Here is a 27,101-nt window from a genome sequence, read left to right as displayed (position 1 = left end):
CATCTATTGGTTTCATTCTTGTCCAGTCTGAACTCTGTTGGTCTGGGAGTAACTTCATGTAAGCTCTCTCTCTCTAAAGAACGGGGCCAAGTTGCTTGCAATAATTCTGTGGTGCCTGGAGACTGAAAGACTCCAGGAACCATCTCATCTGTCCCACCACATACAAGGGAGAGGCAGAGCCTTCAGCGGCACTGCCCATGGCATCTCCTGGAATGGTCCTGAACCCTCTCCCCAGAGCCCAGAGCCCAGGTGGGAAGGGCTGCTGTCCCTGGTACTGAAATGATGAGTTTCATTTGGGCAGAGACTAGAATGGCCCAGCCTAAGGCCAGGCCAGAACCTACCTATTTCCTGAGACCCTAAAGCTCTGACCCTACCCTCGTCATTGCTCCTACAACTTAGAGAATGTTAGATCTAGAAGGAAGCTGGGAGATGAAGACTGTCTTTATAGCTACATTTTACAGAAGAAGAAATTGAGACCCAGAGAGAATATGACTTTCCCAAGGTTCCCATGGGGAGTTAAAGAGCTAGAACTAAACTCTAAAGTTTCAGAGTGAGTTTCTAGAAGGCCACTTGAGTTAAATGTGAGGAATAAACTGGAAGGGGCAGGCATGAGGCAGGGGAACTAGAGAGGAGGCTGGGGCAATAGTCCAGGCTAGATATCACACAGCCTAAACTAAGACAGAGGCTTTGAAACAAAGAGGAGGAGATGGGTGGTGCTGGAGCCAATACAGAGTATGGACAGACCATGAGGAAGGAAGCCCCTAGAGGGGCAGACCTAGAGCTCAGAAGATTGGGTCCCAACTTCACATAGCCCAGCCCTGCAGGGATTCTAGCAGGGAACTGAGCCATCCCATCTGGGAACAGCAGGAACACCCTGCTAGGATCTTTTCCCAGAACAGAGTTTCCCGGGCCAGTGCCCATGGTGAGTCAGCCCATACATCCCTCTGGGGCCAGACTCTCCTACCCAGGATGGGGCTCCAAGCCAGGACACTGGCAACCTCAAGGCTGGGGAGAGGTGTATGCTATAAGCAAGGGGGCAGAGCTGTGGGGGCTAGAGAACTCACTTCTTATTTGGTCCTACTGTGTGACCATGGCCAATAATAACACTGACAATTTACTAAGTATCTACTACGGACCAGGCATGAGGCTGGGTGCCTTTGCATATCCTATCTCATGTAATTCCCTGGACAACTCTGCAAGGCAAGTATCACTGTCCGTATTCCACAATCAAGGAAGCAGACTCAGAGAAGTAAAATAACTTGCCTGAGTCACCCAACTAGCAAATGACAGGGTGTGGCTCAGAAGGCCAACTTGAAGTTGTTCTCCAGGAAAGTGCCTTCTCCTCTCAAGGCTCAGACGACTCATCAGTAAAATGAGTATATCGGACTAGATGATCCCAAGGGGCCTTCCCTGCTCTCACATTCACAGAGACTTTCAGTTAAAAGGACATCTGGGCCGTTCACCTGGCTCAGGCCCCAGGCCTTCAGTTGTACCCTTGCATACTATGGAGACAAATGATCCTGAAGCCCTATTGTCATTCATCTCCCCTTGAGGCTTCAGGTCTTCTTGGTGTCTATTCCAATCCCTGCCTGCTGACTGTGGGTCTGGGTAGGTGGACAGCCCCAGGCTGACCACCAGAATGTCTCCCACTGACTCAGGTCCCAGCCTGGGCCTTGGAAGACTGTCCAAATCGCTTGGGCATGAAGAAGCCTTTGGGTCTGAAGCTGAACCGGGTAGATTCAGCTGGAGATTAGCAGGGTTTAGACTCCTGAAGCCACACTCCTGGGGTCCAATACCTCCTCAACCTAATCTTAATCTCCAAAGCTTAATCTCACCCCTTGGTCCTGTACCAGCCCAACTCCTGGATCCACTATCTCCCTGACTCCCTAGTACTGGGCCTAAATTGCACATTTACAGAGGCCATGCCCATCCTGGGGCACAGAAAACCTTCAGCCCCCTCCCCATCCAGCATTTCCCTGAGCCAGAAACCACATCGCAGCTTGATAGCTGGAAAAGACCATCCCACGTGCTCCCGTGAAGGAAGGGCTTTGTAAAAATCTATTTTAAGGCCTGGAAAAGTCTCCCACCCTCAGCCCCAACTGGGAGTCTTGATGAGCATTCTCTCTGGATCCTCTGGTGCCCCCACCCCCTCACCGCCCCCATCCAGCTGCCCTATTTGAAGGTTTCCTGGGGAAGTTGTTACTCTGAACAAAATAAGGAGGAAGAGATTTTAAAACAAAACCAGCTGGTGTCTGGGCTGATGCCACAAAGTGAGGAGGTCTTGGGGGGGGGCTGGCTCTTTTGTGATGTGGGGTCCCGTGTGACTGTGTGAGACAAAGTGGGTCACCCACCAGTCTGAGCATAACTGGCATTCCAAAACTAGGTGTCTGAGAAAATACACTTTTCCAGATGTAGCTGTTAAGGTGTGTGTGAATCTGGATTCACGGGGTATGTGCACATAGGAGCGCAGCATGCTTCTGTGACCATGGGCCATTGTGTGCGCATGTGTAACTACGCTCTGGGTCTGTGCATTAGTGTGCAGAGGGCTGTGATTTGCACGACTGGCTTTATTGTGACCACGAACAGTGTGAATGGCTGTACTATGCTTTCTTGGCAGTAGGGGTGGCTCACCTGAGCAACGGGGCACACTGTTTATGTGACTATGCAAGGTGTGTCTCTCTTGTGACTTGGAACGTATATGTGTAACTGTAACTACATTCGGGTGGCTGTTTGCACTTGGGAAACTCAGAGAACACAGGTGAGCCTGAATCCTGTGGAAGTGCGTCTGTGAAGTTGTGTCACTTGTCACAGAGCCAGGAATACGACGGCTGGTTCATAAAGCATCGATGATGAATGTGTAAGTCCGTGCATGGAGGCAGGAGTGTAAAGTTTAGGAGCATGAACCCAGAAGCCTGGCTGCTGGGCTTTGAATTCAGGCTCCACCAGCCCACTAGCTATGTAGTTTGGGGCATCTTACTCCCCATTCTCTGTGCTTTTGTATCTGCCTCATGGAGTTTGTGGGAATTCCATGAGTCAGGACATGGACCGGACCCAGAACAGCACGTGGTATTTGGTACGTGCTCTAGAAGTATCTGTGGGTGTGACGACCTTCCCTGGGTGCCCTGTCATGGCAGGGTGCCACAACCCAGGCCCTCCGAGTCCTATGCCCTCTCACCAGACGGGGGCGGCTGCAGCGTGCTCTTGCTCCACTGGGTCAGGCCCACGATGGCCACCATCTTGGCCCCAAGGCTGCTGCGCCGCTTCTTGGCCGTGGTGGTCCCGGTCCCACCCCCAGCCTGCTGGGGGCCGCAGATTTCACCACTGATGCTGGAGCTCCGAACCACATTCCTGGAGGCCGTGGCCGAGGCCGGACCCGGCTCCCCGTTAAACATGGTCCGAGGGACGGCAAGGCCTCAGGCAACGCTGTAGGGGAGAGCAGGAGACAATGGGGTCCCACATCAGGCCCTGGAGCCACTCTACTGTAGCCCATTGCTTCCTAGCTGTGTAACCTTGGGTCAGTCACTTGGCCTCTCTGAGGCTGTGAGGATTAAATGAATAAATAAAGGTAAAGAGTGTACCCAGCGTCTGGCTCAATAAATGGTACCATTCTTATGAGCATATGGCTGTCCTGGCAAGTGACCTGGTCTGGCAGTCAAGGCAGAGGCTGTGGAGTCGTTCGGCCCACTCTTGAATTCCAAAGGCCTCTACACACTGGCTGTGTGATCTTGTGACCAAGCACCTTGGGGCTTCAGTGAACACCTCAGCAAAATGAGAAATAAAAGCACTTACCTCACAGGATTGTTGTAAGGATTAAATTAGAGCATGTGAAGGCACCTAGAACGGTGTCAGGCATGGAGTAAATATTCAGTAGGTGTGATTACTTTCATAGCCAATAATAAGAACAGGGAGAGCAAAAGTGGCCCCAGCCTCGGGGGACGACGGAAGGGGACCTCCTGCTAAATGGGACAGCACAGAGAAGTATAAAGGAGCAGGCACGAGTCACCCTGAAGCATACCACAGAGTGGCAGCCTCTGGAGGTGTTTTAACCCTTTTCCCTCCCAGGGTCTTTCCTATCTATGCATTTTAAAAAATAATTGAACTCATACTGCAAATACAATTTTACATCCTGGTGTTTTTCTTTTTCTTTTTTTTTTTTTAAGATTTTATTTATTCATTTGAGACACAGAGATACAGAGAGAGAGAGAGAAAGCATGAGCAGGGAGAGCGGCAGAGGGAGAAGCAGGCTCCTCGCTGAGCCAAGAGCCTGATGTGGGGCTCGATCCCAGGACCCTGGGATTATGACCCAAGCCGAAGGCAGACGCTTAACCATCTGAGCCACCCAGGCGCCCCGATCCTGGTGTTTTTCATTTAACATCAGATCACGAGCATTTCCCAATGTCATTAGTATGTTTTAATATATGGTATACATGTTTTAATACCACCATAATATTCCATTGTATGGTGGTAGCATAATGGACTTAACTATTTCAATGCAGTGACCTCTTAGATCAGGTCCGACTTCTTCCTCTCTCTCCTGCCTTTTATTTATTTTTTTTAAAGATTTTACTTATTTATTTGAGAAGGAGAGAATGAGAGACAGAGAGCACGAGAGGGAAGAGGGTCAGAGGGAGAAGCAGACTCCCCGCTGAGCAGGGACCCGGTGTGGGACTCGATCCCGGGGCTCCAGGATCATGACCCGAGCTGAAGGCCGTCGCTTAACCAACTGAGCCACCCAGGTGCCCTCTCTCCTGCCTTTTAAACAACACTGCAAAAAACATGTTTCTACACTGCTTTGATCTGCTTCTTTCCTTAGGATTGATTCTCAGAAACAGAGAGACTGGGCTGGGTGTGGAGACTGCTGGGCGCCTCCCCAATGTCCACTCTCCCTTCCTGCTTCCTGGCAGAGTGCTGGTTTGGTCAGGTACCACCCATCCCATTTCGGAGGTAGATCCAGATTAGCTCAAGCCAATCAATGAGTGGCACTCACCTTGGTAACTAGTACTGGTCCGAGGGCAGGCCTATGATTCAGTTGGCCCCATGTGACTTAAGGGGAAGATTTGGATTCCATGCTTTTCGGAGAGGTGGGGTCTCCCTCCCCCACTTCATCCCTCAAGACCCTTCCCCCTAGGGAGGGCCCAGTCCTAGGAGGAAGCCAGCATCGCTGAGTGCCACAGAACAACGGAAAGGACCTCAAGCCATGCCAGAGCCTGCCTTTTTCTGGCCTATCCAGTTATGCAGATAATGTGCTTACACCAGTTTGAATCAGTGTTCTTCGTTACATCCCAAAGCATCCCACCTGATACCGAGGACATAAACATTTCTTTGATTCTTGGAAGATATTGCTAAATTCCTTCCAAAGCTGCATTCAACGAATATTTAAGCCCCTAAAATTCCAAGACCTAGGCTGAGTGCCAAGGATATGGCAGTGAGCCAGGCCAACGTGGTCCTGCCCTCCCAGAGCCTCCAGTCCAGGAGGAGAGACAGACAGTAAGTCACTGATTATGTAATTAAATATTAAATCTGATGAGCACAAGGGAAGAAAGAGGGCATTGGGAGCCACTTCGGGGGAGCAAGGGAGCAGGGCAGCAAGCGTCTATGGCTTGGTTTTGTACAGAGGCAGGATCTCCAGCTGTCGGCCTCTACATCTTGGCTCAAAGTCCAGTACAGCAGTGGGTGTCCTCCGCTCACAGTATAGGAAAAGTGGTGCTCCGGCAGGCTCTGCCTGTAGCCCTTCCCAGCTCTGTCCCCGGCTACAGAGCTCTTACCAGGGCAGCTCCGCATCCCAGGGCTCAGGTCACTCTGCTTGACCATCTGCCCTCAGGCCTGTCACCCTGAGGGTATCTGACTTCAAAAGGACAGAGTTGAAGTGTGTGTGTGGGTGGAGGAGAATGAGGGAGAAGGGAAGGGGCCACTCTAGAGGATTCAGTCCCCAGATAGCTGCGAATGGTAGCCACTTGGCCTCCTGGTCAGCGCGGCTCCTGCCAACCAGGCAAATTGGGGCTGACAGTGGGGATGAGTCAAAGCTGTGTTCTCCCTCCTTTGTGGTTGTCTGGGCTGTTTTTGCGCACCCCGTGATATGTGCAGAGTCCCAGATTCTATTTCCCCATCCATCCCCCATTAACCTTGCAGCTAATGGAAAGTCCCCCTGGACTTGGGCCTATGATGATCTCTTCTCTTTAGTTTCCAAATCTAGTGCCAGTTTGTGTGTTTTTTGAGGTATCTGCATGGTCTTTTGGTGGATGGTGGGGGAGGGCTTACAGTATAAGCCTAATTTACTCGTTAAAGTATTTCTGTTAGGTGTGTGGTCATCTCCATGTCACAGATGAGAAACTTGAGTCTCCGAAAAGTCAAGGCCTTGCCCATCCTACTCAGCTGAGAAATGGCAACACCTGTACTCGAACCCAGCTCTCCTTTTCCCACAAAGATGCAGACACAGGGGCTCCTCGGTGGCTCAGTGGGTTAAGTGTCCTATTCCGGATTTTGCCTTAGGTCATGATCTCAGGTTGTCCTTGGGCTCCACAGCAGGGAGTCTGCTTGAGATTCTCTCTTTTCCTCTGCCTCTGCCCCGCCCCCCCACTCATGCTCTCTCTCAAAATAAATAAATAAAATCTTAAAAAAAAAAAAAAGATGCACACATGCTCAGCAGCTCCTGCTCCTTCAACCCAGAGCTCACCCAAAGGTGTGAGCCCATCCCTCCCTGGAACCCTCCCTTGCCAGGTCACAGGGACCTCACTCTGGAGTTCTCTCAGCCGACTCCCATCTACTACTACCACAGCAGCATCTACTACTATGGCTTGGATTTCCTGTCCAGGAACAAGGACTACTGTCCCCACTCCTGCCAAAGCTCCATGCCAGCAGAGACCTTCCAAGCTCCTCAAGGAAGGAGGCTAGCGTTTTCTTTCCAGCCATGGATATTTGGCCTCCACCCTGGAGTCTTAGTACACTAAGGGCTCTCCAAACCATCTCTTGAATCCTGACAACAGGGGTCTCAGGGCGCTGCCAGGCTACCCAGGCCCCTTGGTCCCTTTGACGATGTGTCTAACCAGATCATGAGCCTTTTTTTGAGCGTCAATGAGGCGATCAGAAAGCCCAAGATAAACCCAGCCACCCACCCTTTCAACAGGAGACAGCAAGGAATCTGTCACAGGGTGACGGTAGGTCCACCCACAACAGACATCACTAATCCATTTCTTTCCCATCAAGGCCAGATTTAACCTCAGAATCCCTCTCAACCAATTGGTGAGAACTGGCTCATAATTAAAAATAGATTCGCCGTCCCTATTCCAGCCTGAGTCTTTCATCTTGCAGAGTGGGACCTCAAGGCCCAGAATGGGAAAGAGACACACCCAGGGTCACATAGAACATGGGTGACAAAACCAGAGCTCTGATTCAAGTCTCCTAACTCTCAGGTCCCACATCACCTAGCAGGTGCTTCCTCCCCACTTTGAAGAAAACCCAAACTCACCAAACTGATGAGTCGGAGAGTGGTGTTCCACATCACAGGGGGCTGTGCCCCTCTCAACAGCACACCCCTAGGGCATTTACACGAGGCTTCAGTTAACTTCTGTCCAGACACCAGTTTTCAGGAAGGAGGTGAAGGCAATCAGGGTAGCTCCCACGAGGAGATGATGTGCTAAGAGTCTGGAAGGAAAGAGGGAAGTTTAGAGGAAGGGCTAGCGAAAACATTTGTCCTTAAGAGCTTCCAGTAGTTTATGGTGTAAAAATACTTTGGAGATAGCTGTGTGATGTTGAGCAAATTCATTTAAACTCTCTGATTCTGTTTCCTACTTTGTAAAACCGTCCCAACTCCTGGGTCCCCTAATCTGCCTTTTGGCACTTTAATGTCAAACTACTGTTGCTGAAGCCCCACACACAACTTTAAGACTTTTAACACATGAGGGACACATGGAGGTCCAACTGCTAAGGAGCTCTAGACCCTGTTCTTCCTTCCTCAGTCCTCCCCCTCACTGATGGGGTCTGTGTCCTTCCCCAGACTCTATGACATGCCCGGGGGCAGGAGGCGGGGTGGGGGGGAGTCCTGGCTCCACCCCCAGCCATGTGACCCTGAGCAAATCATTCAGCTTCTCTGAACTTCTATCTCCTCTTCTACGTGAGGAGTCTACTTGCCAGCTGGACCCAGCCCCACTCTCCAGGTGGACTGGGTGTCAGATGGGTATAATGAGGAGCAGGAAAACACTGTGATTAAAAACACAGGTTTTAGGGGTGCCTGGGTGGCTGAGGTCATGATCTCAGTGTCCTGGGATCAAGCCCTGTGTCCGGCTTTCTGCTCAGCGGGCAGTCTGCTTCTCCCTCTCGCTCTGGCTCTCGCTCTCTCTCAAGTGAATCAATAAAATCTTTAAGCGTGCACACACGCGCACACACACACAGGCTTTGGAGACAGACAGACTTGGTTCAAAACCTAGATCTGTCACTTACAAGCCGTAGGACACAGAGCAATTCCTTAACAAACCCCCTGAGCCTACTGCTCCTCGTCTCTTGAGTGGGGAAAATAATGCCTGCCTTAGGATTACTAGATGAAATGTTCCAAAATAAAGATTGGTAACATGCTAACTGCTCAGCTGGGCAACTACACTGTTACTACTCATAACGGTGCCTCTGTAATGACTATACAGGGGTAAGTGCCTATTGGTCTGGATTGCACACCAGATGCAACCTCTTCATGGGAAGGTTCACAGACCAACAGGATCACCTCTCCCTCGGGCCTGGGCTGCTTCCACCCCGAGCCCAGGATAGCATGGGATCCGGGTCCCTGCACCTCTCAGGTGAGGTGGGAGCTGACACGGAGGCTGTGTTCTTCTCTGCCAGCATCTCAGCTCCTGGCCCCTCACTGGATGCTGGGTCTGGCATTTGAGACCCCTGACTCAACCTTAACCCAGCACCAGAGCTGCCCACCACATCTCCCATCCCAAGCTGTGCCCATGTCAGAGGCCAGTGTCTGCCTCCACAGAAGGGGAGAAAGGGTCTCTTTTTTCTAGCCTCTCCTTTCCCCCCTCAGGAAAAGATGGGCGGGTGACAGGGCTGGCAAATGGTGGGAGAGGTAGGCTGGGCTGAGGGAGCACACCCAGCTTGCATTGGGAGCACCATACCAGCTCCCCTCCTGATTATGTGACCTTTGTCTCCCCCCAGCCAGACTCCCACACACAACGCTATGCACACACACAGGGAGAGACATAAGGCACTCGATTTCAAATGTGTGATCACACACCCTACAGACCCAGACAGATGATATACACTTAAAGACATAATCACATGCGTACACAGATATGCACATGCACCCCCAAGACAAAGGCACACAGAAGCCGCTGCACTGACAGCCACAGGCATCTGCAGACTCACATATGTGTACACACCCACGCACACTCATACACACACCCCCCTCCTTGGCCCCTGCCCAGCCCAGAGAGGCGGGAAGAGCCCATCCCCTCAGTGGGCAGGGAAGTGGGAAGTGTCTTACCTGGATCTTGGTTTCCCTTGGCTGAGGCATGCACACCAGCTCCGGGCGGGCGCTTGTGTGAGCTTGAATACACACACACACACACACACACACACACACACACACACGCACACGCACGCGCACACGCGCGCGCGCGCATGTCCCCACTCCGACCCCCAGTACCACACTCCTGGCCCCCATCCCTGCAGGTCGGACAAAAGAGCTCCTCGGGGAGGTTTGTGGTGAGGAGATGAGAAGACTGGCAGGGAGCAGCTGCAGTCACCATGGCTACGGAGCTGACCCACTTCTCCTCCACCCAGCCTGGCCCACCCAGCCCAGGCAAGGGAGGACAAGCAGCCTGGGGCAGGGGGCCCTCCCCATCACACACAGTAAAGAGGTGGCTCTCTGAGGGTGTGGTAAGGGATGGGTTGAGCCCCAGGCTGGTTCCTACATAGAAAGGCAATAGCCCAGAGATTCTTTGAGGGGAGCAAGGTACTAAGAAGATGGCCCCTGCTAAACCTAGCCCCTGGTGCCTCCTTCAGCATCTGCACCTCTGGCCTCAGGGACGTCCATGGGTCATGCGCTTGCCCTGGACACATTCTCGGACACAGGCCTCATGGCAGGGCAGAGGGTGGGGCGGCCAGGCCCAAATCTGCGTCCCCAGCTCCAAGGACTCAGGACACTGAAGGGCAAGAGAGACCCAGAGCTGGTTGAACCCTATGTCCTACTCAGATCAAGGTGGTAGAGGGCAGGGCTTATCCTCCCAACTTGGACTAGGGCTCCCAGAGGCATGGCCATGCCTTCATTCCTCAGCCCGGGCTGCCATGTGTGTCTTCTCTCAGCCAGGGGGCTCCTGAGGACATGGCCATGTGTCTTCCCTCAGAACTGGGGATAGAGAGGAACCACACAGCCTTTAGACAGCTCAGTGTTGTGAGGAGATCGCTCACAAAGCAGAATGAATCACTCCTGCATGACAGCTTCCCATAGCTCCGCATTCCCTTCAGGATAAAGTAAAAACCCCCTCACACCAAGGCCCATAAGCCCAGTGACCCAGGTCATCTCATGCTCTTGCCCCTCTTCTGTATTTCAGCTGCACTTGCCTTTTTCCCATTCCTCAAAAGTGCCCCGTGTCTCTCATCTGCCTGGAATGCTCTTCTCCAGCCTCCCCACCCTCATGTTCTGAGGCCCTGTATTTACCTGCTGAGCCACCTTCGCCTGGCTGATCCCTACTCATTGCTCAGTCCCAGTTGCAGTGTCATTTTCTAGGGGAGTCTTCCCAGATAAAGTGAGTCCCCCTGTCGTGCTCTCCCAGACTCTGGACTGTCCCTGCCTGTTATGTGAATTGTGTCCCCCACCCTCCCCCCAAAAAAGATATGTTGAGGTAGAAACCCCAGGACCTCAGAATATGACGTTGTTTGGAAGAGAGTCATTGCAGATGTGATTAGTTAGGTTGAGGTCATGCTGGAGTAGGGTGGTCCCTAATAAGGGTGTCCTTATAAGAATGTGAAGACAGAGACACACAGGGAGAATGCCATGGGATGACAGAGGCAGAGTTTGGAGTGATGAGCAATAGACTGAGGAATGCCAAGGATTACCAGCTGTCACCAGAAGCTAGGAGAGAGCCATGGAACAGCGTCTCTCTCAGAAGGAACCGATCCTGCCAACACCTTGATCTTGGACCTTTAGCCTCCAGAACTGTAAGAGAATAAATTTCTGTTGTTTTAGGCAAGTCAGTTTGTGGTACTTTGCTACAGCTGCCCTAGTAAACTCATATACTGCAATTCCTAATGTGTTCAGTGCTTGTCTCCCACACCCCAGGCCCTGGCTGTGAGCTGCCTAAAAATAGACACCATGTCTTCTTCACCCTGACCCTCCAGGGCCTGGCACAGGTCTGGCCCATAGTAGGGCTCTCTAAAAATGTGTTGAATGAATGAATGATGATCTCAAACAAAGATTAAATTAACAGTATTTATAGTTGGATAGTAGAATTGTGAGTCATTTTTATTTTCTTCATGTGACATATTGTGTTTTTCTAAGTTCCCACTTGAGAAACTATATTGATGTTATCATAAAGAAAAACTAAAATACATATTTTTCTTTTCAAAACATACATTAAGATAACAGTCATTTCCACGAATATGTGTTTTGTGAAGAGGAGGAAGTTCTGCTCTCTGCTTGATAACTACTTCTTCATTGATTAATTGATTCCTCCTTGTGTTGCTAGAGTGCTTTCTGGAGTCAGATTTACAGAGCTTGAGCTCTGGGGCCTTGCGGGTAATAGATTCCAGGTGGGAGGAGTCCACGCAAAGTATGATGCTTCTCAGCCAATCTCAACCATCCACCCCTTCCCATAGCTCATGGGATCTGGCCCGATGTGGCACCTGTCACCAGATGGGGGCTGCTAGACTTTGCACTTGAGAACACGACCAGCCCTGGCTAAAGGCCATTCCCAAACAGAAGCAAAATCCTACCCTTCATGAATGCACCCTCAAACTTAAATGTTCACACAAATCACTTGGGGAACTTGTTGAAATGCAGACCTCAATCCCATGGGTCCCAGGTGGAACCTGAGATTCTGCATTTCTAACAAGATCTCAGATGATACCCCACACTGCTGGTCTATGAACCACCCAAAGTTAAACATAAGATATTCTGGTTGTTCTGCAAGAGTGAATGCTTTGGGACAGGGAGACCAGAAAAGGCACATTGGGAGGTGCATTGCAGAATACCTCAAAAGATAGGTGGGATTTGGAGAGGTAGAGCTGGCAGGAAAGAGGTGGGAACTACCTGGGAAGGTCCAGAGAGAAAGTGCTATGTTGGCAGGATGGTGACTTGAGCGATACAGTTGGAACAGGAGGTAAGTACTATTGTGGAAGGGAAGGCTAGAAAGGGAGGCTGGGAACAGCCAATGAAGGGCTCTGAATGCAGGGCTAAGAAGCTTGGCTTTAATCCCATAGGGAGTAAAATCTGACATGACTTAGAGGTAATGTTTTACAGAGATCAATCTGACACTGAGTGCAGACTCAGAAGAAAGTCTGACAGAAGGAAGAAGAGTCCAAAGGCAGGTAAGAAGGCTGCACTGCTTCAGATAATGCAGATGGGGAAAGGAAAGGGGTGGCCAGGAATCATGAGAAGGCTTGGGGGTTGCCTAGAGTTAGTGATGGGACACAGTTGGGGAGAAGAAAAAACAGAATCCAAAGCGATTTACAGGAAGGGTGGAGACTGAGAAGCACCATCAGCAAAGCTTGAGGTCCCAGAGGAAAACACTGGCTTAAGGGGAAGATGAGTCCCATCTTAGATGTGATGAGTCTGACATGATACTGCAACTCCCACATAAAGGCGTTGGGCAGGTAAGCAGAATCAGTGGAGCCCAGGAGAGCAATGTGGGTTGGCAGGATTTGGGTGTGTACCCTGAAGGGAAAAGTGGGATACAGAAAGGAAAGAGAATGCCCAGAGGGGAATACAGAGTGAGCAAAGGGTGAGAAGTAATACCCACAGCTAGGGGTAGGAGAAAAATAGAATCCACTGAAGGGAGAATCAGCAGAGAGGTCAGAGAAGATACCACGGTATACAGATGGCCAACCTGGAGGCCCTACCATACTGTGACATCAAAACCAAGGAAAGGCCTGCCCAGCCAAGGCTGTAGGATGGCAAGGGAAGCTCGGGCTCGAAAAAGAGCACTGCTTGAATGGAAAGCAGCATTTGAATTGGTGGAGAAGAGGACTGGATTCCCTGGAGTAGGTCTGGGCTTCAGCAGGATCCGAAGGGGCTTGGGGCTCCCAAGCACTTATTCCAGATCAGCCCTAGCACAGGAAGGATGATCCCTTAACCTGCAAACACACATACATGATATGTGCACACCCCAGAACCTACCAAACCCCCAGGGCAGAGCAGAGAAGTGGGGAGAACGGGTCTTTGGAGCAAAATCTTGTGGCCAGGAAGCACATAATTTATTACCCAACTAGAACTCTTTTGAGTGACCAGAGACGCTACCAACAATCACAGCACAGGTGTGCATTAAGACTTCCCAGGCAAACCCAGCCCTATGGTTACCCTAGCCCTGGGGGATACTTATCCCCCCAAAATGTCCGTTTGCTCCCCGTTCCCCCTTTCTAGATGAGGTGGCGGAATTGAGTCACAGGCAGGAGGAACAGTCAAGCTCATACTCCGAGGCAGAGCCCCCCCCCCCCCCCCCCCCACGGAGGATGTTGGTGGATGAGGAGGTCTGGCTCCCCCCACCTCCCAGCAGCACCATGGACAGCGACCGGCCCAGCCCGCTCCCAGTCCCCTGGCCCTTGTTTCGGCAGGGCCGCGCGAGGTTCCATCAATATTTCATGCGGGAAGGGGCTCGGGTTACCAGCCCCGCGCCTAGCCGGAAGGCGCCGCCCGCTCCCGCCACCCGCCCTGGGGACCCTCCTCTGGAACCCAGCACACCCGCGGCCCGGCCGAGACAGACACCGCCCTGAGGCGCACTCTGCATTTCCGCACACCGCTCCGCCCCCGGACCCTTCCCGGGGCACAAAGACCCGGGCGCACGCCACACAGCGTCCCGCGGCCACTCAGACGCACCGCACAGCCAGACGCGCGCTGTACGAAGACGGCGACTACACAGAACAGGCACACCCCACACCCAGCAGCAAGCCACCTAGACACACAGCACACACACAATATGCCTCGCAGACACACACTGCGCGGAGACTTCACCGCAGACCCCCTTGCACGTCACACAGACACCCTGCCACACACACAAACTCACATGCTGCACGAAAACTCCCTCACAGCGAAGCTCCCATACATTTACTACAGATACACATATCACACAGTGTGTGCACACACACACAGCATGCCTTCACAGAGTCCTTCAGGCATACCGCCCAGAGCTACTTCACCACACACACACAAACTTTCTCTCTCTCTCTCTCTCTCTCTCTCTCACACACACACACACACACACACACACACACACAGTATGCCTTCAAAGAGACCCTCAGGCATTTACCACGGATACAGAAGCACATGCGTCACACTACCGAGGCCCACCATCCACCCTCCTGGAGCTCAGGCCTGCCCTCCTGCTGTGGACATGGAGCTGGGGAAAAGACAGGCAGGACTTCCATCCCTTCTGCCTGGCCCCGCTGTTGAGTCCTGTGGATAAATTCTGTGTGTACTCTGAGGCCTCCGGGGGTCGCTGCCCAATCCCCCAGGGCAGAGAGACAGAAGCACAAAGAGGTGGGAAGCAGGGAAAAGAGGATCTTTGAGACCCCAAAGCCTCCCCAGCCTTGCTGTCCCCAGGCCCCAAGCTCTGGGGCATGAGGCTCCAGGGATGGCCTTGCCCTCACCTGCAGCTCCCACAGCCTCAGTGCTCCCTGGGACTGCCACCTTCTGGGAGGCCCTGAGGTTTGTGTTGTGCGTGGGGACCAGGAGAACTGTGGAGTCTGCAGCTCCCGCTGCCCCCCCAGGAGTGCCCAAGTGCTGCCTCAGAGTTGAGGGGACATGCTACCCCCATCCAGACAGCCCAACTCCAAGAGCTTCCTTCTCCAGCAGGGGAGGGTAGAGTGGCACAAATTCTCCTCTCTGCAGAATAATCATGGCAGGATTTTCTGAAAGAAACCCAAGACAGGGCATGAGGTGAGGAGAGAGAAACAGGCTGGCAGAGCAGGAAGAGACCCCTGAATTTTCCAGGCAGGTGGAAGGGAACTTCAAGATTATCTAGGCCAAGAGGCCATGTCTCTGACATCCCCAATACCACTTCCCAATTTTGAATTTTCCACATAACACTGTGTGCCCCCTCAACAATTTCTGCCAAATCTCCATACTCTTGTTCTGTTCTTTATTTATGGTCTTGAAATTGACACTTTTAACTTACATGCATTTACTGTAAATAGAAACTTTGTGTTACTACTATAAATGCAAAGGCTATTTTATTGCTTTTAATAAATAGAAAATTATGGTAAAATAAATACAGTAAAAGCAAACTATATTATTAAATTTTAGCTACATGGAGTTGCCAGTCAAGACCTCTTTGTTAAAAAGGGCAGGGCAGCAGTGTTGGAAAGTTGTTAAAGACACACTGGAACTTTCTCCCTGGGACAATCTTGGACTTGATGGAATTGAAAGGTAACTGACTTTCTCATGACATGAGCCAATGCTATGTAATGACAGGTCCACGAGCCACTGAAAGTCACCTCAGGTCTTGCTGAAGGTACTCCCCCCAGTGGGAAGCTCTAGGCTTGCCTGCCTCCTATAGGAGCTTGGGCACAGTGGCTACCTGGATCCTTGGTGCTATGATCCATTCTGATAATAACAATCCTTAGAAATTGCTCAATTCTTTCCTATTTACAAATTGTCCCTACAGCCACCATCTAGTATGAGCTGCACAGCAGGAATTATCATCCCCATTTCTGAACGAGAAAACAGAGGCTCTGAAAGAGTAAGAGATTTGTTCAGAGTCATATAGCTACACAGGGTAGATCCTCAACTCCCACCCCCCTTTTCTACTCTACCTGCCTCCATCTGTCCCATCACTGGGAGCCCTTGTTCTAGGCTGACCCCTTCCTGGGCAGGGGGGAGTAGAGGGAGAATGGTAACCTTGCATCTGCCTATGAGGCCCTCACAATCCCGAAGGCAAACAAGCAAGTGAGTTAAGTAGAGCTTTTATTCTGGAGTCACACTGTTGTGTGTCCCTAGCCAAATAATGGCACCTCTCTGAACCTCAGTTTCCTTGTCTGTAAAATGGGGATAATAATAGTACCTGTCTTATAGGGTGTGAGGATTCAATGAAATAATGCATATGCATAGAGTCTGGCACAAAGTGAGGACTGAAAAATGTTTATCACCAGGGAAGTAAAAAGAATAGAATTCAGGTTAAAAAAAAAAAAGGCTGCTGGGGGCAGGTAGGCATGGCATGGTTCTTCACTGAAGAGAGGAAATGAGTTCCGTCTTAGAGAATGAATATGATTTTGGTAGAGAGAACGATCCTGTCTGCTCAGGCCCTCCTCTCCCTTCTCTGCCCACTCCAAAGAGAAGTGAGAAAATGCAGGGTCTAATCTTCCTATCTTTCTGCTCTGGCCTTTGAATGACAACTGACAGGCTCTCAGAGCCTGCCCTGGGCATTGCTGCCCCAGTAAGACTCCCCTTTAAGTCACAATGCCTGGGCTGTTTTCTCCCGGTGCTATCCAGATGGAAGGCTGGGGGCCAAGCACACCCTGGCACTCTAAGGATTCTAGCAGATGTCTTTTAATGTACTCGTGCAGGCAACAAAGACCCTCCCTACCACCACCTTTCTCCAATGGGGTCAAGAGTGATGTCTCCCTGTCTGACTTTGAGAGCTTTCCCAGCAGGCTGCAGGTTATTGGACCTGAGTGGGCACCTGACCCACTCAGAGCCAATCAGATCCTCTCACACAAATTTGGACTTGGATGGGCCAAACCCCGGGGTTCTCTGAATGCGGCCAGAAGGAAGGACAACATACAGCAACTATAGGTTGCCCAGGGCCTGGTAAAGCAGAGAAAACCCAGTCTGTGGAGAAAGAAAGGTAAAGGCGGCCAGAAAGGTGCAGAGAACGGCTGCTTCCATTTCTCCGGGCCTACAGGTCCTGCCTCCCAGAAGCTAACGATTTTCTATCCCTCCATTCTCAGGAATCCCTTGTGTCCTAGTAATAAACCCTTCTTTATTACTATAGCTGGCTTGAGTGGGTTTCTATATACAAGCAAAGACCTAATTAAGAAAGGGGAGAAGCTGGGAGCTAGAGGCACAAAGATGAACAATCCTGGGGCGGGGGGGTTGAATATCAGTGTGTCTGCACCGGATGAGCTCAGCTTAATGGGAGATATGGAAGTAGAGATGTAGACTCTGTACAGATGTGGCCAAAGGTGGGTGAGTTGCCACTGTCCAGGAAGGGCCGGAAGGGTCCGCAGAGGCTTCGCAGCAAAGGTGGTAGCTGAGCCCGTTTTGAAGAGTGAAGGACATTCTACAGGAAGACAAAGCAGAGGTGGGGGAGGCCTTACAGGCGCGGGAACAGCAAGTGCAGAGGCACAGAGGCACGAAACAGCCTGACGTGTTAGAGGAACTGCCAGAAGTTCAAAGTATTGGGGGGGGGGGGGGGGTAGAGGGGGAGAGCAAGGAAGATGAAGCTGGAGAGGCAGTCCGGTGAGGATCACAAAGGGCTTTGAAATCCATGCTAAGAAGTTGAGGCCTTTCTTGTCAGCAATAGGGAGCTATTGAAGTATTTTAAGTAGCGGGGGGGGTGACAGGGTCAGTTCTGTGCTTTAGAAAGATGGCTCTGGAGCCATACAAAGAAAGGACTGGAGAAGGCAGGGAGGCCAGTTAGGATGCTGCAGCAATGATTCATCTGTTCCTTTCATCCACTGACCGGCTCACTGTATACCTACTGTGTGCTGGGGCTAGGCAAAACAGGATTCCTGACCCCACGGAGTTCACAGGCTAGCAAGAAAGAGAAACAAGGAAGAGGTAATTCAAGTGTGATGAGCGTCGTGAAGAAGTATGAGGTCCTGGGGCAGGGGGAGTGTTTAGTTTCTGGTTTTTAGGCTTCACCAGGGAAATGATGTTGGAGCTGGTATCTCTCTGAAAGCTAAGTAGGAGTTAAAGCAGCAGGAGGAGGAGTGCATTCCGGGACGGAGGAACATGTGTGAAAGTCCTGTGGCTGAGGGAGAGGAAGAATGGTACCACATGACAGAAAAAGGTAGGCAAGGACCAGAGCACACAGGGCCTCAGAGACTGCGTCGGAGTCTGGCTTTGGTTCCAAGAAGTCTTGGAAGGGTCTTACACAGGGAGATGATACAATCAAACGTTTATCTTTCGAAGATCCCTCTGGCTGCGGTGGGGCAATAACAGAATAAAGTGGGGCAAGAACAGAAACAGAAGGAGCCGACTCTAGGAGGCTGTCCCTGTGGTCCAGGTGGGAGCCGACAGTGGCCTGGAATGGGGCGGCGGGCGGAGAGAGAGAGAGAGAGAGAGCTAACACGACTTGCTGAGGCTGGCTGTGGGATGTGGGGGTGAGGGAGAGGGAGGTGTCCAGGAGAACTTCCAGCTTTCCAGCTTGAGCAAGTGGGTGGATGGTGGCAGCAGAGATGAGCTGGAGATGCTGGAGGCAGAGCAGGTGCCAGCAGGCAGAGCTGGGGACCTGGGGACCTGGGTTTGGACCCTAGGCAGATTGTGAGACATCTAAATGTGGCCCAGGAAGCAGTTAGACCTGCAGGGCCTGAGCCCAGGAGGGACCCCTCAGGTCCAGAGAGTAATGAGATGACCTCGCAGTGGAGGAGGAGTGGGCAGCGTGGAGAGGAGGTTGCGGGGAGGCAGGGGGCGGTGGCAATCCTGGTGGCAGCAGGGCCTGGGGGCAGAGGGACCAGAAACTGAGCTCGGCAAATCAGAACCATGAAATCCAAAGGTTAATTCCCTCAGCCCCAGGAGGTATCAGGCTTTGGCTCCACCTCTCCTGGCCAAGCCTCTGGCCTCAGCACAGATACCTTCCAACCTCCCTCCCCCACAGCACCTCTTCCACCTACCAAGACACAGCCGGGGCAAGGGGGGGGGCAAGGGGGGGCTGCTCCTCCTAGGGACGACTTCCCAGTCCCGGCATGCACTCTGCTGTCCAACAACCTGGGTTTGAATCCCAGTTCTGCCACTTGATAGTTGTGTGACTTGGGCCAAGAAATTTAACCTATCTATACAACGGAAATAATAGTACCTACCTCACGGGGCTGTTGGAGGGTGAGTATGCAAAGTAGTTAACAGAGAACCTAGTACACAGTAAGCACTCAATAAATATTACTATTATTAACATCCCACCCACCTTGGGACAGTCAGTCATGCCCTCCACCTTGTACCTCCTCCACTTGGGACCTATTTGCAGGTCTATGTCTCTCCCTGCTTCTTCCCACCCCTACCCAATTTGTGGGGCTACATAATATGCAGGGCCCAGTGCTAAATGAAAATGTGGGATCCTTGTTCAAAATTAGGAGTTCCAAGATGGTGATAGCAGAACACTAACCTGAGTGTGAGGTCCTGCTAACACGGGGCTCCGTGCAGCCATTGACTCATGCAACCAGCCCTGGGCCTGGCCTGGAGTAGGTGTCAGTCCCATGCAACAGAGTAAAAATGCCAACTGACATCGAGATAGGGTTTTGTCATTTCCATCTGGAATTTCATTTAATCCTTCCCATAGAAATAACATCAACTCCGTTTTACAGTTGACGACACTGAGGTTTAGAGATGGGGTGGGCCTTGCCAGAAGTCACCGCTCGTGAACCGCAGAGCTGGGATGTGAACATAGGACTGGTGCCAAAGCCCTGCCTCTTGCCCTCTGGCTCTTTGGGGAGGTAGGGAGAACCTGGCCCCAAGGGGTGAACTTTGTCAACAAGGCCCAGAGAGAGGGAGCTGGAGGGACTGGGACCGGCCCCCTCCCTCCTGGGGACGGGCCACATAAACAACCAGCTCCCTGGGCACCAGGGCTACCCAGGGAAGGGGGTGTGAAAGGGCAAAAGGTCACTCCTCAGAAGGCTCTGTCTGAGGGCCACAGACTCTAGCCCCTGCTCTGGAAATGAAACCCTGCCTTCTGGGCTTAAAGCCCTTTAGGGACTGCCACTGGCCGCAGGAGAACTCCTAAACCTTTAGTATCCTACTGACCAGGAAGGTCTGGCCTCTGCCACCAGCACGCTCTCTACCCTCTTTCCTCCACTGCTGCCCACCCGCCCCCACCCCCCCGCCACACCAGGCCCTTCCCACCAACAGCCAGGCCTGAGCACACAATGCTCCCTCCCCTAATCCTGCTTCTTTGCCTCCTCAACTCCTTGTCACCCTAGGCTCCCTGAATCCTTCCTTTCAACACACTGACACAAGTGTAATTAGCTGCCCTGGACCATCCTGGGCTAGAATGCAGGCTCCACGGAGGCAGGGCTGTGTGACTCACGGAGCTTGGTACATCAGCTGTCTGAAGGCATCCCCCTGCAACAGAGGCAGGAGGGTCCTGCACACCTTCTCCCCTTCTCTCCACTCCCCGCTCATCCTCTTTTTCTTGTTCAGGTATCTTGAGCTCAAGGCGGGAGAAGCCCAAATTTGCAAAGGGAAGAGAATCGTCATATAGTACGCACCCTCCACCTGCCAGCCCTGGGCTGGGGGCTGTACATCCAGTCACTGCATCTAATCCCCAAGCACCTTCCTGATGGGGGTGGGGCAGTATAAGTGTAAATTATTCCTATTTCCCAGAGGAGTCTGAGACCAGTTGCCAGAAGTGGCCAACAGAGCCTGGAAGTGGAGAATGCAGGATATGAACCCAGGTCTATATGATGCTCAAATACCTGGTGTCCTCTCTGGCCCTGTGACTGCTACCAGCCAGCTCACTTCCAGCCAGAGAGCAACTGTTTCTCACCCGTACCTTCAGTTCACACACACCCAAAGCAGCTCAGCTCCTTGTCAGGTCTGCAAAACCCTAGTGCCGAAGGCAGCTCCGGGGTTAGTGAGAGGCCCATGTAGAAATCACCCTTCCCCTGGGTCAACAAAATGCCAGTGTAGGAGAAATACACCCCTCCTCTTCCCGTCAGCCAAACACTAACAGGGGAGACACCCCCACTGTCAGCAAAATGCTGGTACAGGAGGTATACTCTGCACCTCAAGTCAGCAAAAGCCAGTGCGAGAGACACTTCCCCACCCCTCTCTGCCCAGGGTCCCAGACATGGGCTGGGGGTGCACAGAGTCCTCCAAAGTAGAGCTCTTGGGGTGGGGTAGGGGGAGCTTTGGGGCTGGGGCTGCCGTTGCCCGGGGGAGGAGGCTGCAGCTGGGGAGCGGGCTGACTCGGGTGAGAGTTCTCACATGGCACTAATGAAATCAACCACCAGCCTGCCCCCCCCCCTTCCCCAGGGACCCTCCAGGCTCCAGCTGATGCAATGCCCAGGCCAGATAATTGTTTTCTTCCCTCCTTAAAGGGCCAGCTGCTGTTGCGGCTGCAGACATCCCGCAGACCCCTGAGAGACCCCACAGAGCTTAGCACCTGGTTAGGGATAGGGGGAGCCCAGAAAGTAGCAGCTTGGCCCCAGGCTCTGCAGGGGAAAATCCAATTAATGTCCGAGACCAGAAATGTCTGTGAGCAAGGAGGGAGGGAGACATGAGAGTTAAGACGAGACAGCGCCTGGCCCACAACCACATGCCCCGAGGGAAGGAAACCTGGTCCTGGCTGCGTCCTCAACACCTGGCTTCTGCCTGCCTGTCCCGTCAAGTCCTTGGCACGGGGGTTGTTAGTGAGTTCAGCAGTGCCAGGCACTGTGCGAAGCAGCTCTGATCCACCATTTCAATCACTCCTCCCAGCAGAACTGGAAGGTGGGTCTATTTTACTGAAGGAGGCTCCTAGAGGGGAAGTGATTCCCTCAATAGCACACAGCCGGAAAGTGGCAGAACCCGGGTTTGAAGTCAAGTTTGCCTGACTCTGGGCTTCATTCCCTTCAGAGGGTTGAGTAGGTGTCGAACCCCAGGGCTGGAGGTCCCTAAGCCAGGCAGCCTGGGCACCTAGGGCAGGAAGGGGGTCTGTGGGCCCTAAACAGGTTCACAAGGGCACAGTGCTTGGTTTAAGCACAGATTTCATGGACCCCTTCCCTAATTCCACCCCCCCACACACAAACCCCCAACCAGAGAATGTCCCATTAGGCTACCCACATGCTCCCAGGGACAGCTGGCAGCTGCCTGATTACAGACTAATTGGTGGCTGGCAGCAACTCTGGGGGCTAGCTAGTTAACCCCTTGGTGACCAGGCCTAGCCCAGAAAGGCCCTCTCCCTGCCACTTCAGGCCCCAAACCCAAGGACCGTAGACTTAAAAGGCATCATAGGCAGAGGACAGGACCAAAGGGGCATCAGCCTTCCTCTCCAAACGCAGACAACACCCTTGGGGCTAGGGGTGGACACTGACATTCACCTAGGCTCCCCAGCCCCAAAGGGGCAGTGCCAGCCAGCACCCCTTGTTCTCTGGCCTTGGACATGGCATTACTTACTCCATTCAAGACCACAGGAGCTATGGGCCCTCCCTGGGTTTCCAGGCCCAGGATACTGGGAAGAAACCCACTCCTCTGGGCTGGGTTGTCCAGAGAAGGTGATGTGGGCATGGGTCCAGGCAGTCTGGAGGCCAGCCAGTGAAGCTACCCTCCCCTTGAATGAAAGGGTGTCCAGGTTGCCCACCAACAGTCCTGCCAAGCCTCCCTGAACCCTGGACTCCCCACCGTGGATTGACCAATTGCCTTTCCCAGCTTCCCAAAAGTCCCCTCTTCCTACCCTAGGGCTGGAGTACCACCTCTTTTCCTTCATGGGCTTGGGGGGGGGGGCGGTCCTCTGGGCCCCACAGTGGTGTTTCCTTGGGAGGAAAGAGTGCCTGCTTCTCAACCAGGGCACAGGCAGGAGGGAGAAAGCAGGCTGCCTTCCAGCTTCCTTTCCAGGAGAGATTTGAGGCACTTTCTAAAAATGCCATGCGAGGCAATGCTGTTGAAGACCAGGGCCCCAGGTGCTGAGAATCAGCAAAGAACTCAAGACTCTGGGGTCCCCTACCCCATTTTTCAGGCTTCCTCAAACACCCCACGTTCCCCTCTCATACCTTAGCCCCCACCCCTGAGCCATCACATACACTCTGCTCATCCTCTGAGCCCCCGCCCTCCCCCCCCCCACCCTGCACACTCACATCCCTACGTGGCGCCTCACGGCCAGAGCCCTCTCCCCCCCGCGGTGGTCCCCCAGATCTCCGCAGCCCCCTCCCCACGTCCACTCCCAGGCGAGCAAGGCCTACTGACTTACCCGGCGGTGGGGCCAGGGGCCAGACAGGGAGGGGTCTCCGCTGGGCGAGGCGGCTCCACAAGGCGGGGCAGGTGCTGCCCCTGGACCCCGCCCCGCGGACCCGGCGGTGGGCGCGGCCCGGTCCCAGGCGGGCGGCGGACTCCGAGGGGGTAGGGGCGCGGGGCGGGGAGGGGCGGCGAAAGAGGCTCACGGGGGCATCGCCCGCCACCGGGCCGGGCAGCTCCACTCCGCCCGCCTGCGCTGCCGGCTCCGCAGCAGCCACGGTTCTCAGCCGCCGCCGGGTGCAAAGCCCAAGCCCCGGCCGGCGGGAGGCGAAGAGAGAGGCGGGGCCTCATGGGGGCGGGGCCTCGGTCAGGCGGGTGGGGTCACTGGAGGGGCGGGGCCACTGGGGGCAGGGCCTTTGGTGGTGGGCGGACCTAGGGGAATGGGGAGAGTCTGGGTTTGCTTGGTTGCAGGCAACCCAGGCTAACAGGACCTCGAAGGGTTGGGGTCTAGAGGACGCCTCAAGCCTCTCCACGTCCCTAGGACACTTCTGCCTCATGTGTGCTCCCCCCTCCACCACCATGTCTATCTGTACTTTTTCATCCTTCCTCCTCTTTGGGGCACCTCGAAGGACATCACTGACACCATGGTACCCCTACTCCATCCTGGAGCAGATCCAAGAAAATCAGATGGTAGGAGATAGGGAAAATGACTTACAAACTCATATTCAATATGCAGGTGGAAAAATTGACTCCGAGAGAGGAGAAAAGACTTGCCCAAGTTCTTGTTGTGAAGAAAAGACTTTATGAGACCCTAAAATGTGGAGAGGCTGAAGCAAGGTCCCACAGCTGGCCAGAGGTGAAGCCAGGACTCAATTTTATTCAACTGTTAATTAAACTTTTGTTATCATCTAATCTGCATCAGGCCTAGAACTAGGCCTGTGTCATAAAATGATTGCTCTGGAACAAAAGGGGATTACATTAGAGGGACAACATGGAGGGCAGGGAAATAGCTGGAACAATGGAGGTGAAGGATGGGGAGAGCAGAGCCTGTGAGGATGTGGGGGAGGAAGGAGGAATCAAGATTTCCTTGTGCTCTTCCCATGCACCCTATCATAGAGACATGGAAACCAGGGGCTCCCTTTGGAATCATGGTCCCTTTGCACATTTGGTGAAAACTTGGGTCCTCTCTCTGGACAAATGTGCAAATGTACACTTTGCATATAATTTCAGGGGCTCCAGGAACAAAGGTTTGGGTGGACGGTTGATTCTTAAGTGCATGTAAAAGAAATAAACATGCAGGAATTAAAAAAAAAAAAAGCTAGAGAAAGAGGAAATGGAAAGAGATTCTGCCTTACCTGATATTAAAACAGAGACTCAATGTATTTAGAGCAGCATGGTATTGAGGCAGGACTACACGAATCAGTGGAACAAATTGGAAAAGAGAAATGGATCCAACCACACAAAGGAATTCGGTTTATGATAAAGATGGCATTTCAGGTAAATGGGTGAAATAACTGGCAAGTCATTTGAGGAAATGAGAGAAAACTGTGTCCTTACACCAAAATAAATCCCAAGTGACTAGCATATTTATATATTTTATGTCCCAGAAGAGAGCATGAGTGAATGTTTTAATAATCCTGGAGATGGAAAAGACTTTCCTAGGCATGATGAAACCTAGAAGCCAAAGGAAAAACATTGATAAATTTGACTATAAAAACTTCTATAGAGAAGAAATGATCATCCTCAAGTTTGAAAGACATGACAAACTGGAGAGGATGAATCCCAGCCGTCCTGCCCCCTCTAGCCCGCCGGCCCCTCCCCCAAACCGTGAAGGGAGCGAGCAGGAGGGACGGCAGTGGCTGTGAGAGGGCAGAGCACACCGTGGAGGCTCCTCCCACAGCTCCCCCCTCCCCCCCCGGCCAGCGCCCACCTGTTCAGGGGCCGGGAAGCCCCGGAAATCCCAGCCCAGCCATCTGGGTCCACAGCAGGTGCCTCAGCACAGCAGAGCCAGAGTCCGCCCTGAGGCTGCTCACCACTTCCCTCGTATGGCCATCCTGGGAACTGTAATCTTCCGTTCCAGTTCATGCAGCTCCCCGATTTTAAGGCGGGATTTTTTTTTTTTTTAAGATTTTATTTTTAAGTAATCTCTACACCCAGTGTGGGGTTGGAAACTACAACCCCGAGATCAAGAGTCGCCGGCTCCACCGACTGAGCCAGCCAGGCACCCCGTGGGAATTTTTTTCTTAAAATAAGTAACAGCTAAATTTTTGAGGGAGCTAACAATGTCCCAGGCATTGTACTAAACACTTAAACATACAGCATTTCATTTAATGCTCAAAGCCGCTCTTCTGGGTAGGTCTACTTTATTGTCAGCTCCATTTGACAGATGAGGACACAGGGTTAGAGAGAAGTGACTTGGACAAATTCTAAGTGGCAGCATCAGGATTCAAAGTCCGACTCCTGGCCCTGCTCTTGATATAAGAAAGCCAAGGTCTAGGAAGAATTCAATAAAACAAAGTTGTTTTTTTTAATTTATTTTTATTAAAAAAATTTTATTAACATATAATGCATTATTTGTTTCAGGGGTACAGGTATGTGATTCATCAGTCTTACACAATTCACAGCGCTCACCATAGTACATGCCCTCCCCAATGTCCATCACCCAGCCACCCCATCCCTCCCATCCCCCTCCACTCCAGCAACCCTCAGTTTGTTTCCTGAGATTGAGTCTCTTAGGTTTGTCTCCCTCTCTGGTTTCGTCTTGTTTCATTTTTCCCTCCCTTCCCCTATGATCCTCTGTCTTGTTTCTCAAATTCCTCATATCAGTGGGATCATATGATACTTGTCATTCTCTGATTGACTTATTTCACTTAGCATAATGCCCTCTAGTTCCATCCACATGGTTGCAAATGGTAAGATTTCATTTTTTGATGGCTGCATAATATTCCATTGTTTATATATATACCACCTCTTCTTTATTCATTCATATGTTGATGGACATCTAGGTTCTTTCCATAGTTTGGCTATTGTGGACGTTGCTGCTATAAACATCAGGGTGCATGTACCCCTTCAGATCACGACATTTGTATCTTTGGGGTAAATACACAGTAGCACAATTGCTGGGTAGTAGGGTAGCTCTATTTTCAACTTTTTGAGGAACCTCCATACTGTTTTCCAGAGTGGCTGCACCAGCTTGCATTCCCACCAACGGTATAGGAGGGTTCCCCTTTCTCCACAACGCTGTCAACATCTGTAGTTTCCTGACTTGTTAACTTCAGCCATTCTGACTGGTGTGAGGTGGTATCTCATTGAGGTTTTGATTTGGATTTCCCTGATGCTGAGCGATGTTGAGCACTTTTTCATGTGTCTATTGGCCATTTGGATGTCTTCTTTGGAAAAATGTCTGTTCATGTCTTCTGCCCATTTCTTGATTGGATCATTTGTTCTTTGGGTGTTCAGTTTGATAAGTTCTTTATAGATTTTGAATACAAGCCCTTTATCTGATATGTCATTTGCAAATATCTTCTCCCATTCTGTCAGTTGTCTTTTGGTTTTGTTGACTGTTTCCTTTGCTGTGCAAAAGCTTTTTTTTTTTTTAATATATTTTTATTTATTTATTTGACAGAGAGAGACACAGTGAGAGAGGGAACACAAGGAGGGGAGTGGGAGAGGGAGAAGCAGGCTTCCCGTGTAGCAGGGAGCCCGATGCGGGGCTCGATCCCAGGACTCCGGGATCATGACCTGAGCCGAAGGCAGACGGTTAACGACTGAGCCACCCAGGCGCCCCTGCAAAAGCTTTTTATCTTGAAGTCCCAATAGTTCATTTTTGCCCTTGCTTCCCTTGCCTTTGGCAATGTTTCTAGGAAGAAGTTGCTGT

General features: G+C 52.0%; 1 protein-coding gene across 4 annotated transcripts in view; it reads right to left on the bottom strand.

The window, feature by feature from the left end:
• RIMS3 (regulating synaptic membrane exocytosis 3) overlaps positions 1-25,197 on the bottom strand; it is a 40,356-nt gene extending 15,159 nt beyond the window's left edge. The window contains exons 1-3 of one of the 4 annotated variants that reach the window (XM_073902823.1): positions 25,155-25,197; positions 7,466-7,641; positions 3,176-3,423 (exon numbers count right to left, since the gene is read on the bottom strand). In XM_073902823.1, coding sequence (XP_073758924.1) covers positions 3,176-3,392 — 217 coding nt within the window. In that variant the 5' untranslated portion in view covers positions 3,393-3,423; positions 7,466-7,641; positions 25,155-25,197. Of the gene's footprint in view, positions 1-3,175; positions 3,424-7,465; positions 7,642-9,475; positions 9,593-14,793; positions 14,973-23,240; positions 23,506-25,154 lie in introns of those variants that run through there. The other 3 variants (XM_025857118.2, XM_073902822.1, XM_073902821.1) reach the window with 3 other exon arrangements.
• Positions 25,198-27,101: the final 1,904 nt, after the last annotated feature.

Source organism: Callorhinus ursinus, unplaced genomic scaffold (assembly GCF_003265705.2).
Source record: "Callorhinus ursinus isolate GAN/ISIS: 27379988/994484 unplaced genomic scaffold, GSC_fseal_2.0 scaffold18, whole genome shotgun sequence".
Taxonomy (NCBI): domain Eukaryota; kingdom Metazoa; phylum Chordata; class Mammalia; order Carnivora; family Otariidae; genus Callorhinus; species Callorhinus ursinus.
This window is presented reverse-complemented; position numbering and strand designations above follow the sequence as displayed.